Source organism: Trachurus japonicus, chromosome 8, assembly GCF_045865225.1.
Source record: "Trachurus japonicus isolate A0001 chromosome 8, Traja_1.0".
Taxonomy (NCBI): Eukaryota; Metazoa; Chordata; class Actinopteri; order Carangiformes; family Carangidae; genus Trachurus; species Trachurus japonicus.
This window is the reverse complement of record NC_140914.1, coordinates 15044109-15056965: the sequence shown is the minus strand read 5'-3', so window position 1 is coordinate 15056965 and position 12857 is coordinate 15044109. Positions and strand designations below refer to the sequence as shown.

Sequence of the window (12857 nt, the reverse complement as noted above, 5' to 3'; positions counted from 1 at the left end):
TAATATAAAAAGTAGTCTACCCAAGTAGCAGTGGTATCATCGTTGTTATTGTTTTTTTTGTTTTTTTAATATACATTATATATCTGGACCATACAAAAGACGCTAAATAAATTGTTGAAATTCTTAGGTTATCAGCTTGAATCAATGTTGAAAATGGTTTTTTTTAACTGAAATCCAACTTATAATATAACTGAAATATAACTTTTAGCCGTTTCTCACTCCCTGGTTGCGTTTTAGCCACGCAGTTTTTGTGTCGTTCCTGAACGCACCACAGAAGGGGCGGTACTTTAGAAGTTTTTCAGGAAGTTGTCTGATAAAAAAAAACGAAACAGTCTCACAACTTATGACAGCAGGGGACGTTTTTCGGCTTGTCACCAGCGACCAGCAGCTAGTTAGTTAGTTAGGCGACTTGTAGCTCCGACAAGATGCAGAGCGGTGCCTATGGAGCCTCTTTGGCCGGCGGTGCCTTCGACTTAGCGGACTTTGTCAGGCAGCCTCAGACCATCCTGCGCTGCCTCAGCTGGGTGAGTGTGTTTATGTGTACGGTATGTGACACCACGGAGACATTAGCGTTAGCAGCAGAGTTAGCCGACTGACTGTCACTTCTAACACCGACCGTATGTTAACAGATGTGCGCTTCCACAGTCGGCACAAAACACTCATGGTGGCAGCTTGTTAGCGTCACGGGCAGCTAACATCGGACATGAACCGAGGTTTAGCTCGAAACTTTGAATAAACATCGAAAAAAGGTGTAGATTTAGACGTATTTTTTTCCCCCCCGTAGCAGTAGTTGATATTAGCTCGTGTTTGCTAGCATTGCCCCAGTGCTGTGTCACCGCAATAACTTCTACCTTATGATGATGATGATGGACAATATTTGGTTCATTATTTTAATATTCGTAAATTATTCTATCTTAAATGTGAACTTTAACCAGTAACAATTGAATCTCACAGCACACAGGTGTGTAAGAGTGTGAGATCAGGAAATGAAACTTTTCCAGCGTCATCTGTTGGGCTGCAAAGTTGTATTCAAATGGTCAAGTTGGGGAGGTGAAAGTCTAGTCATGTGATAATCATGATGATAATACTGAAGCTTAACTACATGGAGCTATTCAAGAAACGGTGCTTAAAAGACAATCAAATTTACAGTGTAAAAGAATAAAATAAATAACTTAAACCTTGTGTTTGAATCTACATCTTGGTACTAATAGCATCTGACGATGTTTATCCAGAAATAACCACTAAGATTTTTATCATAACCTCAAATTAGGAACCAGCAGACAACTGCAAATCAAATTGGTCTCTGAATAGTTTGTTTGTTTTCCACCTGTTGTCGAATTATGGACAAACTGATTTACCTTCAATGTGGGGAAAAAAAAAAAAAAAAGTTCAGATCAGCAGTAGCAATCCCTCCCAGAAGATGTCGCTCTTTTCCTTGTAGTATAAACAGTCTCAAAATAGATGTGGAATTGAAACTCCTCCAGTGCCATCTGCTCAGCTTCACATGCCCGAACTGGCCAGACAGATGTTTTCATGTGAATTTAGATTGTGTTTTAAGGTGGAAGCTGTTTTGTAATGTGAGCCATGTGTGTGAATTACACAGCCAAACAACAAACTGTTTGACTAAAAACATATTTCACCATATCTGTCCCACTGGCAATATCATAACATACTATACTATGTCCCCTTTTTTTGGCAGTTATTTTCCATTATAGTGTTTGCAACGATCACAGCAGAAGGCTACACAAACTCGTTGACAAAGGATGAAACCAAATGCATTTTCAATGGTGTGGACAGTGCCTGTAGCTACGGGGTTGGCGTTGGAGTCCTGGCTTTCCTGGCCTGTGTTGCCTTCCTCATCCTGGATGGCTACTTCCCACAGATCAGCAATGCCAAAGAAAGAAAATACATCGTTATAGGAGATTTGGTCTTCTCAGGTGAGGCTGTGGTTTTGCTGTAGACTTGTACCCAAACCAGAATAAAGGAAATGTACAAGTCAAGTTGAGAGGGTAATATTGTTGTGATATTTCATCTTAATCCGGCTTTTGCTCCGCTGTATTTTCTTCGTGGGACAGCGGCTTGGACGTTCCTCTGGTTCGTCTGCTTCTGTCTCCTGGCCAACCTGTGGTCCAAGACCTCTGATGTCGGCGTCGTTGGTGACGCTGCTCGAGCCATCGTGGCTTTCTCCTTCTTCTCAGTCATCAGCTGGGTGAGCCTCTCTTCAATTCCTCGTGTCGCCCGCATTTGGTTAACAAATTCATTTGATCTGGCACAACTCGGCTGGTTGTAAAAGACCCATTCACTGACCGAGACCTCTCTCTTAACAGGCGATCTTGACCTACTTTGCGTATGCAAGGTATCGTCAGGGCGTGAGTGAATTCGACCAGGAGTACAGAGACCCAGCCACTGATCACACTACTCCGTACCCACCCACACCATACGCCAGCGGCCCCACCAGCTACCAGCAGTCGCCTTTCTCCCACAGTCAGGAGCAGCCAGGGGAGTACCAACCTCCAACTTATTGAAGGACTAAAATTCAAATGCATGAATCCAACAAGGGAGTTTTCTTTTTTTAAATAAAGACATGTGCCAATGGTTTCATTTACAGCTCGGATTGTTTTCTGCACTCCGGTTTTCCTCCTGCAGAAAGTGTTTGCATATATTGTGTGCACTGATGTGTTTTTAGTTTGTTCCATTGTTGTAAGCTGTTTGATGCCGTCTTCACAGTGCTACACGCAGCAGTTGAACTCTGAAAATATTATTTTGTCAAAAGGAGATTGTCTTGGTAATGGAGGGGAGGAGGGTGCCATTGTTGTCTTTGAAGCAAAACACCTGATGTTACTGCAGTGCGCCAATTGTGTCTGAGTGCAATTAGAGAGCTGTCAATATCAAAGAATTAACAGGAGAGAAACAGGTTAAGATTTACTTAGTCAGCTAGTAGTATGCTTTGCATTTTTGATATGGACAGATGTTTTTTGATGTATGTTACTGTTACAGTACATATATTTTAATGATTGTCAAAGTGCTATACAGCAGTTTAATGCAATAATTAAGCAAAACTGGGATTAATGTTCAATTTTTTTAAATCTCAAAACAAACCCATATTATTTAATCAATGGGTTCATTGAAAATGTTCCCTCTGTAACTACTGTACTGTTTTTGTTTTGTTGTTTTTAATCATCAACCACTGAAAAATGGCTTTAATGCACTGAAAAACACAGTTAATTTCTTTGGGGGGGTTGTTAATTGCCAATATCTGATCTAAGATTGTTGATTGTAATGTTTAATCCATTTCTGCTACACTTTAGTTTAGTATTTAAGGGTGTTTTGTTTTGATGTAGCCAAACCATACAGAAATAGCTCATAAAGGGCTAATTCTGCAGTAGTTCAGTGTGCCTTATTGAGTTCAGCTCCAATGTTTAAAATAGGAAATGTTTGATTTCAGGAATTCTTTGATATTGTGGTAACTGATATATTTATTAGCTTACACAAGCCTTTCAGTCTAGGTGTATGACAATCAAACCATATTTTTTCTACATTTCTTTTGTCCTCTTGCTTTTTTTTCTTGTATTTCACATACAAAAGGTAATTGTACCTTTTCTTTTTACACTTTTGCAGTTTTTCTGTCTTGCTCAATGGCTTTACACTATTTCTCCATCAAAGTACTATACAGTATTCTGTATAACACAAGGTTTGCCAAATAAAAACTGATGTCGTTTTGAAGTTTTGGGCCCGCCCATGTTTTACATCCGTCTTTAAAAGGGAGAACCGGACGCTGTGCAGGCCTGTGCTCCCTTGGTAAATATTTGAGTAGTGATTGTGTTGTTGGAAGAGTAGCTGGAGAGTGTAGGCAGAGCCACAATGAGCTTTAAACAGTAAACTTATTTCATTTACGTGTGTAATATAAGTACTACACCCAAAGAATATTAACATGTCAAAAATCTCGCGTTATATCAACACAATAGCAGACAGTTATTTAGATTTTTATTTTAAAGGTTATGAATGGATAGGCCTGCATGAATTAAATCAAGGAAGGAAAGTAGTTTTGAATGGGAGGTCTTGGTTTCATTTCGAATAATTTTAAGCGTTTATGGTAAATGAGTTAAATCCATCAAAGTCCGGACAGACGCCATTCCACCACAAGACCCAATGCATTTATGATTGTTTCCGGTGGCTTGATCGTTTCGACTATAGACATAAATAGTTTTCGGCTCTGTTTTTTGTCTCTTTGGTTGATGAATTTCTCATTATGGTCGTTGTTTTGTCCGTTTTCGGTCACTTTTTCGTCTCTGTGCTTTCTCTGTTCAAGTGAAAAGTTGACCCACAGGACCGGTGACCCTTCAATCATCCATATAATATGTTCGTGTCATTATCAAAATTTGTTATTTTAAAACATTGTGTAGGTTTTGGGGTTTCGTGCTAGCGGTGCGCTCGTTACTTTAAAGTTGCCATATTTCCCACTGCGCTTGAAGGCAGCGCTTCTTGTACGCGTACGCACGCCCCGGCGCGCGCAGGCAGGCAGGCAGTGCACGATGCTGTCGTCATCGGTACACACAGGAAGTAATGGTCGGTTGTCTGCTAAACGCAAACGGAGGTAAAAGAAAGAAGGAGCAGAGGAAGAAGGCGACGCTGTAAATATGACATGTGAGCTCCAGCCGTCGGTGGACTGCGAGCTCAACTTCTAACCTCTGCGGTGAGTACGAAGTGCGCTGTTACCTGGCCGCTTGTGAACGCAGCCATAGGTGATGGCACGTCCGTGTGTGTGTGTGTGTGTATGTGTCTATGTGTTAACCTCTACAGTGCTGGCAGGACAAGGGAATAAGGTAACACACACACACAGGCAAATACATACACACACACACACGTCAGGGAGATGTAAGTTAGTCTATTTATGTGTGTGTGTGTGTGGAGCAGACTGTATAAAAAGGTGTGGAGGAGGAGAGGGGGACTTCAGGTCACCAGCCCTCCTATAGAAACTAACTGCTCACAAACAGCTTAGCTACTATAAACAGTAATAGCCCAATTGTTTATAGGATCTGTCAATGACAGTGTGTGTGTGAATACTATTATAGACCCCCCAGGGGCCCATAATATGGTGCTAAGTTACTCTTCAATGTTGTCGATCTAATTCCTCTCACTGGACAAGAAGGCAGCAAATCAGCCACACAGTGTCATGCACATCTGTTCCTTGATGTGTAGAATCTGCCTTAAAGCACTGACTGAACTATTTATGGGTCCACCCCCCCCTCCTCTCTCTCACTCTCACTCACTCACACACACATACACACACACACACACACTCACTTTCTAGCTCCTTTATCTGCTTCCTTTGAAGCCTATCTCCCCAGATGTCATGCTTTTTTTTTGGTGGCACAGCAGTTTTAAAGCGGAGACGCACGCTCACAAAGTCACAGCTCAACTTCTCTCCCTGTTGTAAAGCTCCTGTTACAGAGCTGCGCAACAGCCCGTGTTGTCAGGGAGGAGCTGGGAGGGAGTGTCGCCTCTACCATGTTGTAGACTACATTATGTCAACTTAGGGAGGGAAATGACTCTAAGAAACTCAGAGGTCGTTTGCTTCCTAATCCACTGTTTGTTAGATCATGAGGGTACAGTTACTCATTAGGAAGCCGATGGCGTCAATATAAAACGTTTGGAGGTCACATGTATGCTGGAACTGTTACAGTTTCCTCATCTGTCAGAAGTTTACCTAGTATAACAAGCAATTCAACTCAGAAAATCAAACTTTCTTGTTTCATAATTCATGAATATTGTGTTTCTACACATCTCACTTATCTTGTCAACATTTATTTTGGACTGAATCCCAGAGGGAGTTAAATGGGTGAATGAACGTTAGCCTACTATGAGTTCCTGTGTTCACGTTGCCTGCAGTGCTGTTATAATCAGGTTGAACTCTGGCCTCAGAGCATTCAAAGAACTGATTACGTCACGTGAGCGCCCTTGTTATGTAGGATCCAAGCTACCTGCATAAAGCTTTCACCTTTATGCAGGTAGACCTATTGTGCAATTAATAAATGTTTTATTTTTTTCTAACCTCTGTACATTCACAGGCTGCCAAGATGAATGATAACTTATTGAGCTGTGTTATTATCCTGCTAAAGCCTCCCCTTTGGACTGAAAATAATCCTCCAAGTCTAGCTAAAGTTCACTAGTCCTCTAACAGCCCCTAGTCATGGTTACGCTGCAAATACTCAGGGAGCAGAAGGACAGTTTGCAGCTCAGAGTTGATTTCGGAGCTCTTGAGAAGTAAAATAAATGACACAGGTTCAGCACTCTGGCAGGAGGAGACGGAGGGGTAAGTCTGTTTCAAATCAGAATCTAAACTTAACTTAACTTTTTTTTTAGGTAATTAACTCCCTGCCACTTGTTGGTGGTGTGTTTCAGAGAGGATAGTTTTCTTTGCCGCAAAGTGAGCTGTCATAATGGACTGCTGTTTGGCTCGGCGCCCTCTTATGAAAGAGTCATTCAGCTCCTGCTCTCCTTTCAGAGACATGCAGCCATGTGTAGGCCGCAGAGGGCGAAGCTCCTGAGACCAGCTTTTCGCAGTTCATGGAATTTAAAGAACATTGCACATAGCCTAAGTTTTATGCTACAGAGCAGGTCTTTGAATGACCCTACAAGCGTAGAGTGCAGCAGATACACACAACATGTGCGATGGGTGGCTGAGACTCTTATAGCACATTAGCTCAGTAGTACCATGTGGTAACGTTATATGGTTTAGAATATTTCTATTACCTACCTTACATTCACTTTGCTCTATCACATGAAGTTTTATGTTAAAATTGAATTAAACCAGGGAGTGATTATATTTATTATTGTTGAGTTATCTACTAATTCATTTGTCTATGAATCCATCCATTAAACATCACAACATAGTGATTTGTTTCCCATAATTTTGCAGAGCCCCAAATGACTTCCTACCGATATTCCAAAACACTAAAAATATGAATATAATAATAATTTACTGGCAATGTGTAAGATATTTTATACAGGGCATGCATTTTTAGACTAGATTACAGTTTATTTTGTTGATTTATTGTATTTTAAATTAAAAAACAGTAACATCAAATCCGAATCTATTCAATTAGTATCAGTATGAAATACAGAAGAGCAGCAAGTCTGCACAATGACAATGATGAACTGGAGCTTCTGCATTTTTTTAATCGGTGATTTTCATAAGAAGTTGATAATCTATTTTCTATTTGATGATCAGTATTTAAAAAATCAGGGCTGTGGTTTGTGACAAAGGGAAGTCTTACTGCTCCAGGCAGCTGGTTGGGTCTTTCCTGATTTACCTGTTCACAGGTGCCGTCCCTTCATTGTCACTGAGCAGGCTCCTCCCAGCCTCCACGTTGCTGCCTGGTATTCACTCAACCTTAAGTGAACTACTTCCTTCCTTGTTTAATGTTTCACCCGGTATACTCTTACTCGTTTGAGTTCTTCCCTTAATTTAAAGTAATAATTAAGGTAGAGGGTGAGTGAATGATCTGCTGAGCTTCGGGATAGCGGTTGGATTTAGAGCTGAAGGGATTCTGCTTATGGAGAGTACGTAAGTGGAGTTTTAGAATTTGAATGTCTCTTGTGCTGTGGCGCTGCCATGTTGTAGGCCAGGACAGTTTCATATTTTTTGAGTTTTCACATTAATTGGCAGGTAATACAGGATTAATGAATAGTGAGGCCGAGCCATTCTGTCTTTCTTTTACAAATAGAAAAATTGTGCTCCTAAGCAGCAAAATACATCCTTGGTGTGACTAATATGATTCCAAAATGTTGGATAATAACACATATTACTCCGTAACAGATCTTTCTTTATGACTCTTGACTTTTGCCGTTGTGACAGCATTTTCCATTATTCTTTAATAATTATTTGAGGTTTACTCATGATTAAAGTATGTGATGATGTTAGAAGAGGATTTGTAAGGAACCATACATGACTTTTCTTAGACAAATGACAAATGGAAATAGTTGAGTCAGACTGCTCCTACTCGTAGAGCTACGGTGGGGCCCTTGTAGAATGAACACCACCATTTATGAGTAGAGTTATTTACAATAGGCTATAATGGTTACTATGGATTATAAAGGAACTATGAAGGAGATATGATGATTAAATATTGTAATATTTCGACAACCTCATCGTGAGCACAGTGGTCAGACCAGCCTGTAGCTGGAGAATGCCTCTTTACCCCACTCATTGTTTCTCCTTCGAGTTTGTCAGGTGTTCTGTATTCACACCTGAGTGATCATAGTCCTTTTGTTGTTGTTGTTGTTTCCCATTTAAGTAGTAGTATAAGTCTGTTAACAGTCAACTATCAAAAAACCAAGTGTACTTGTTGAAAACTGCAGATTTGGCTGGTTTTCTCCAGTTCGCCTGCTGTCTGTTTGTCTGTGGTTTGCAGCTGTTCATTTGACCCATGGTCTGAGACATTCCTCTGATGCACTCTAAGCAGGTCTGTTTGTGAGAAGAGAGTCGTTTGGTCTCTGTTTCCTGTCAGTTTAATAGTTTTACAATGGGAGGAGAAACAAAGCGTCACTTAACGAAGAACATAACTCACTATGAGCTTCTTTAAGGGTAGGTGGCAGATGCCAGTCTTGGTATTTCTGCTGCACATCCTTAAAGAGTCAAAACTATGATCCAACAGAAGTGGTGTCACCTTCTCTTTTCTGCTGTTCTCCTTTGTGACCTGCTCTCTCTGTTTTTCCCTTAAGGTCACTCCAGGCCTGCATCCCCCATGCCTGCTCCCCCAGGTTTCACCCGACTGGAGCAGAATGAGTCTCTGAACCCCCTGCGTATCTCTGTAGGAGGACTCCCTATGCTGTCGTCTATGGCCAACGGCACTGACCCTCGTTTCCGCCTTAAGTGGAGGCCGATCGTGGCCGTGGCCGGCTCCCTGACCCTGCTCCTGCTGCTCCTCATGCACTTCAGCACAGGCCTTCGCCCCCACTCCACCATATCACACAGCTGGAGAGCCGGTCACAGCGACAGCCAGCAGTCCGACGCCCGTTACAATGACACCTACCCGCTCAGTCCGCCCGAGCGCACGCCGCAGGGCACGCGCTACCGCATCGCAGTCATCGCCGACCTGGACACAAGCTCTCGTAGTGACAACCAGCTGACGTGGTTCAGCTACATGAGGCGGGGGTACCTGATGGTGTCACAGAGCGGCGATAAGGTGGCAGTTGAATGGGACACAGACAAGGTGGTGTTGGAAAGCCACCTGTCGGAGAAAGGCAGGGGTATGGAGCTGTCCGAGCTGGTGGCGTTCAATGGGAAACTGTACACCGTTGATGACAGGACGGGTGTGGTCTATCACATCGATGGTGATAAAGTTGTGCCCTGGGTCATCCTACCTGACGGCGATGGCAGCGTCGCCAAAGGTCAGTGTATAAACTTTACTAGACTAAAACCACTGGTGAAAAGTAGCTTAGTTTTATGTTGTCATTGGTGGCTTGTGACTTCTATACATCATATATTGTGTACATACTGTGAATGTGCTATGTGAACTGCAGACGAGTGGACAGTAGATTACATGAAATGAAATGGAAACTATTCTGCTGATGATACTTTTGAGCTTTGAAACAACACTATGTAGTTTCCGAACACCAATAGCCTAAACATTGGACCGGTTTTGTAAAATTCTCTTACTCCCCACCAGAATCTCTCCTAGTCCTAGAGTTACAGGGGAAGTCTGAGTTTGTTCAAGCTCAAGCCCAGTCTCCCTGCTCTTCTCACCCGCACTCGTGCACCCTGTGCTGGGACGCACGGCCGACCAGCCTCCCCTCCCAGAGCTCTGGTGACACACAAGACTCTGGCTAGGCTTCTCGCTTTTTTTTCTTCGCCTCCTCTGACAAAACCCTCTTTGTTTTCCTCAGCCACTAGCCCGGTCAACAAATTCACGTACTGTCCACTCCCCACCCAGGAAGGTTGCAGGTTGCATTTGCGGCACGATTCATCCTTTTAACTGTTTTAACTGTAGAAACATTATTTTAAAGAGGAACTATCAGGGCTTGACGCTAAGCTTTTTTCCAAGTAGCACTGTGCTACCATGCTGAAAAATTTAGTAGCACACAACATTTTTTAGTAGCACAATAAAAATTTTGTAGTTTTGGTGAAAATATCATTTTCAAACAAATAAAGTAGATTTAGCCTATAATCCTAACCCTGTAGACTAATTTTTAATGTTTTAACTGGCTCTTTGCCTTAACAAAAATCAGGAAAGACAAACAAGGCAAATATGTGTGAGAAAATAGAATATTTACAACCAATATTAGTTTTTAGTTTTATGCTGTATGTGTGTGCATGTGGCCCAGGGGTGGGGGTATTGATGAGCAGTGAACCTATATTTCCCTCAGTATAAAAAGCTGAACATTACATACAGGGCTCTACACTAAGATTTTTTAGGAGCACAATGAAAAATGTTGTAGCAGGCTGTTTAAGCCTTAAATAATGCTGAGGGTCCAACATGACCCATTTTTACATTTGAGAACAGTAAAAACACCAAACATGTTTCCTCAACAACCTGTCACACAAGCAGCTCCATGTTGCCCCTGTGTGATGTTCAGGGACAGGTCAGACAGGGAGCTTTGAGGTTGAAGTTTATATGAATGTTGCACTGTGAGACTGTGACCACATGTCAGCTGTTCTCACCGCGACAAGCGTTTTTTTTTTTTTGATAGCTCCGCGGTAGCCTCGGAGGCCACGTACCACCTAAGGGCTTCCTTCACCTGGGGCAGAGCTCCGTGTGAAACAGTAGGAGAGACACAGCCCGAGACTGTGTACCGGAGGAAGAAGCAGGTCGAACGTGCACGGAAAAAAAGCGCATCGCACCGAATGTGTGCTGCTACGGTGTCGCCTTGGCGTGCATGACGCGCGTCTACCTTGAAAGTAATGTGCGGAAAAGACGTTACATCTGAACGGCCCCGATGTACACAAGCTTTAATCAATGCGGCGGCCAAAATCACCAAACAGGCAGGGGGGGCGGGGCAGATACTGCTCACGTTAAACAGCATGCAAAGCGGTGCATGCAGTTTCTGTCCGAGTCGCACTGATGCGACTGAATGCAATTTTTTATTCGCACGGGCTATTATCAACTCGCAAATGCGAGCAAAACTGTCGCACTGTCGAGCCCTGACTATGCAAGTACAGTTGCTTTTCTGCTGTTTTGCTAACCCTCCTTCCGGCCATGTGCATTTGTTTACAACGAAGTCAGTGACAAATGAATCAATAGAGCATTGCATGTTATATATCATATATGATGTTACAACGTGTATATTTGTGTAGTTCAATCTGTCATTAACAAGAGATTTATGGGTTACGGGGCTCGTAGACGAGAGCTGGGACACCGGGACATTGATCTTGCAAGGTTGCTTTTCAGCCAAGAGACACAATAAGTGACTCATAACAAGTTAAGCCATTTTTTATACCGTCGCATTTACCCCAAAGCTGTTTTAATTATGGTAAAAATGTAGCATAGTTAAGCTCAACAAATCCTGCATAGGTCCTCTTTAAGTTCAAGCAACTACATAGTGTTGCTTTAACTTTAATTTTCACATCAATACTCTGCCACTTTCATTTGTTAGGGTTCAAAGCTGAGTGGCTGGCAGTGAAGGACGAGCACCTGTATGTCGGGGGTCTTGGGAAGGAGTGGACCACCACTGAAGGCGAGTTTGTCAACAACAACCCAGAGTGGGTGAAGGTGATCGGCTTCAGAGGGGATGTGAGACATGAGAACTGGGTTCCCACGTACAAATTGCTTAAATCCGCCGCAGGAATCGAGCCACCAGGTGAGGATGTTTATCCAGTCTTGCTTTATTTCCCTTTATTTCTCGCTCTTTGCTTTTCTCTTCACCACATCTGTCCGAATCTCCACAGGTTATCTGATCCACGAGTCGGCAGCGTGGAGCGACACCCTGCAGCGTTGGTTTTTCCTCCCTCGCCGTGCCAGCAAGGAGCGCTACGAGGAGACGGCCGACGAGCGGCGTGGCACAAACCTCGTCCTCAGCTGCCCGCCGGACTTCAAAAACATCATTGTGAGCGAAGTGGGTCCGCTTAACCCTACTCACGGATTCTCCTCCTTCAAGTTTGTCCCCAACACGGACGACCAGATCATTCTGGCGCTCAAGTCGGAGGAGGACGCTGGAAAGATTGCAACATACATCATGGCCTTCACGCTTGACGGACGCATTCTGTTGCCTGAAACAAAAATTGGGGATGTGAAATACGAGGGATTGGAGTTCATATAGTCGACACACACAGAGTCAGCGGGACTTGCTCCTGAGGCCACTGAACTTTGGTTCTACAGTGTTTACAATTGAGCCACTGTTGAAATTGATGTACTTGCTGCTTTCTCATTGGGTTTGGAAGAGGTTCAGCTCCAGCCCTCAAAGGATCATCTTCGATACAAACAAATGAAATGAAACTGTCAAGTGTGGTCTTGTTTTTGGGATTTTGAGAAAATGTCGGACTGAATAATGCCAGCATGTCTTGGCGCATCATCTCCTCACCCAGGCCTGAGGCCACATGGAGGCCTTCAACAGTACTGTAACCTTTTTTAATGATGAATGTATAAAATGATTTATCAGACTGTGATTTATTTCCTAAAGCATACATTTTCAAGCACATACTGTACACTCTCAAAAGGTCAAAGGTTTTTCCCCTTTGCTCCATGCAGCATCACTCTGTACACACCATTCATGCTATTTTCAATGGAATAGCTAAAATCTTGTTTTTATTGTTCATAATGAAATCAATATTATTTGAAGGATATCTTGTGGTGAAATATGAATTATGGTGTATGTAATGTTTTTTTTGGAAGGTTAACTGAGTAAAATCTTGATTCTTA

At 42.7% G+C, this 12857-nt stretch overlaps 2 protein-coding genes across 3 annotated transcripts; both read left to right on the top strand.

Annotated features, from left to right (window-relative positions):
- Positions 1 to 320: 320 nt before the first annotated feature.
- Positions 321 to 2572, top strand: syngr2a (synaptogyrin 2a). Its single transcript, XM_085784179.1, has 4 exons — positions 321 to 524; positions 1700 to 1937; positions 2076 to 2209; positions 2328 to 2572. The coding sequence occupies exons 1-4, from the start codon at positions 426 to 428 to the stop codon at positions 2523 to 2525; spliced, it is 669 nt and encodes a 222-aa protein (XP_085640305.1). The 5' UTR covers positions 321 to 425; the 3' UTR covers positions 2526 to 2572.
- A 1952-nt stretch (positions 2573 to 4524) lies between these two features.
- On the top strand, positions 4525 to 12857 carry cant1a (calcium activated nucleotidase 1a). Of its 2 annotated transcripts, none has more exons than XM_085784178.1 (4): positions 4525 to 4693; positions 8725 to 9393; positions 11596 to 11799; positions 11888 to 12857. In XM_085784178.1, the coding sequence occupies exons 2-4, from the start codon at positions 8748 to 8750 to the stop codon at positions 12256 to 12258; spliced, it is 1221 nt and encodes a 406-aa protein (XP_085640304.1). In that variant the 5' UTR covers positions 4525 to 4693; positions 8725 to 8747; the 3' UTR covers positions 12259 to 12857. The 2 variants fall into 2 exon arrangements, with proteins under 2 accessions (XP_085640304.1, XP_085640303.1); XM_085784177.1 differs by lacking the exon at positions 4525 to 4693 and adding an exon at positions 6171 to 6313.

Bases quoted from the DNA above. Each gene is read 5' to 3' on its own strand.
- syngr2a (XM_085784179.1), top strand. From the start codon at position 426: ATGCAGAGCGGTGCCTATGGAGCCTCTTTGGCCGGCGGTGCCTTCGAC. The intron at 1,938-2,075 runs GTGAGGCTGTGG...TTCGTGGGACAG, and splicing joins AGGAGATTTGGTCTTCTCAG to CGGCTTGGACGTTCCTCTGG. The intron at 2,210-2,327 runs GTGAGCCTCTCT...CTCTCTTAACAG, and splicing joins TCTTCTCAGTCATCAGCTGG to GCGATCTTGACCTACTTTGC.
- cant1a (XM_085784177.1), top strand. From the start codon at position 6,274: ATGACACAGGTTCAGCACTCTGGCAGGAGGAGACGGAGGG. The intron at 6,314-8,724 runs GTAAGTCTGTTT...TTTTCCCTTAAG, and splicing joins TGGCAGGAGGAGACGGAGGG to GTCACTCCAGGCCTGCATCC. The intron at 11,800-11,887 runs GTGAGGATGTTT...GAATCTCCACAG, and splicing joins CGCAGGAATCGAGCCACCAG to GTTATCTGATCCACGAGTCG.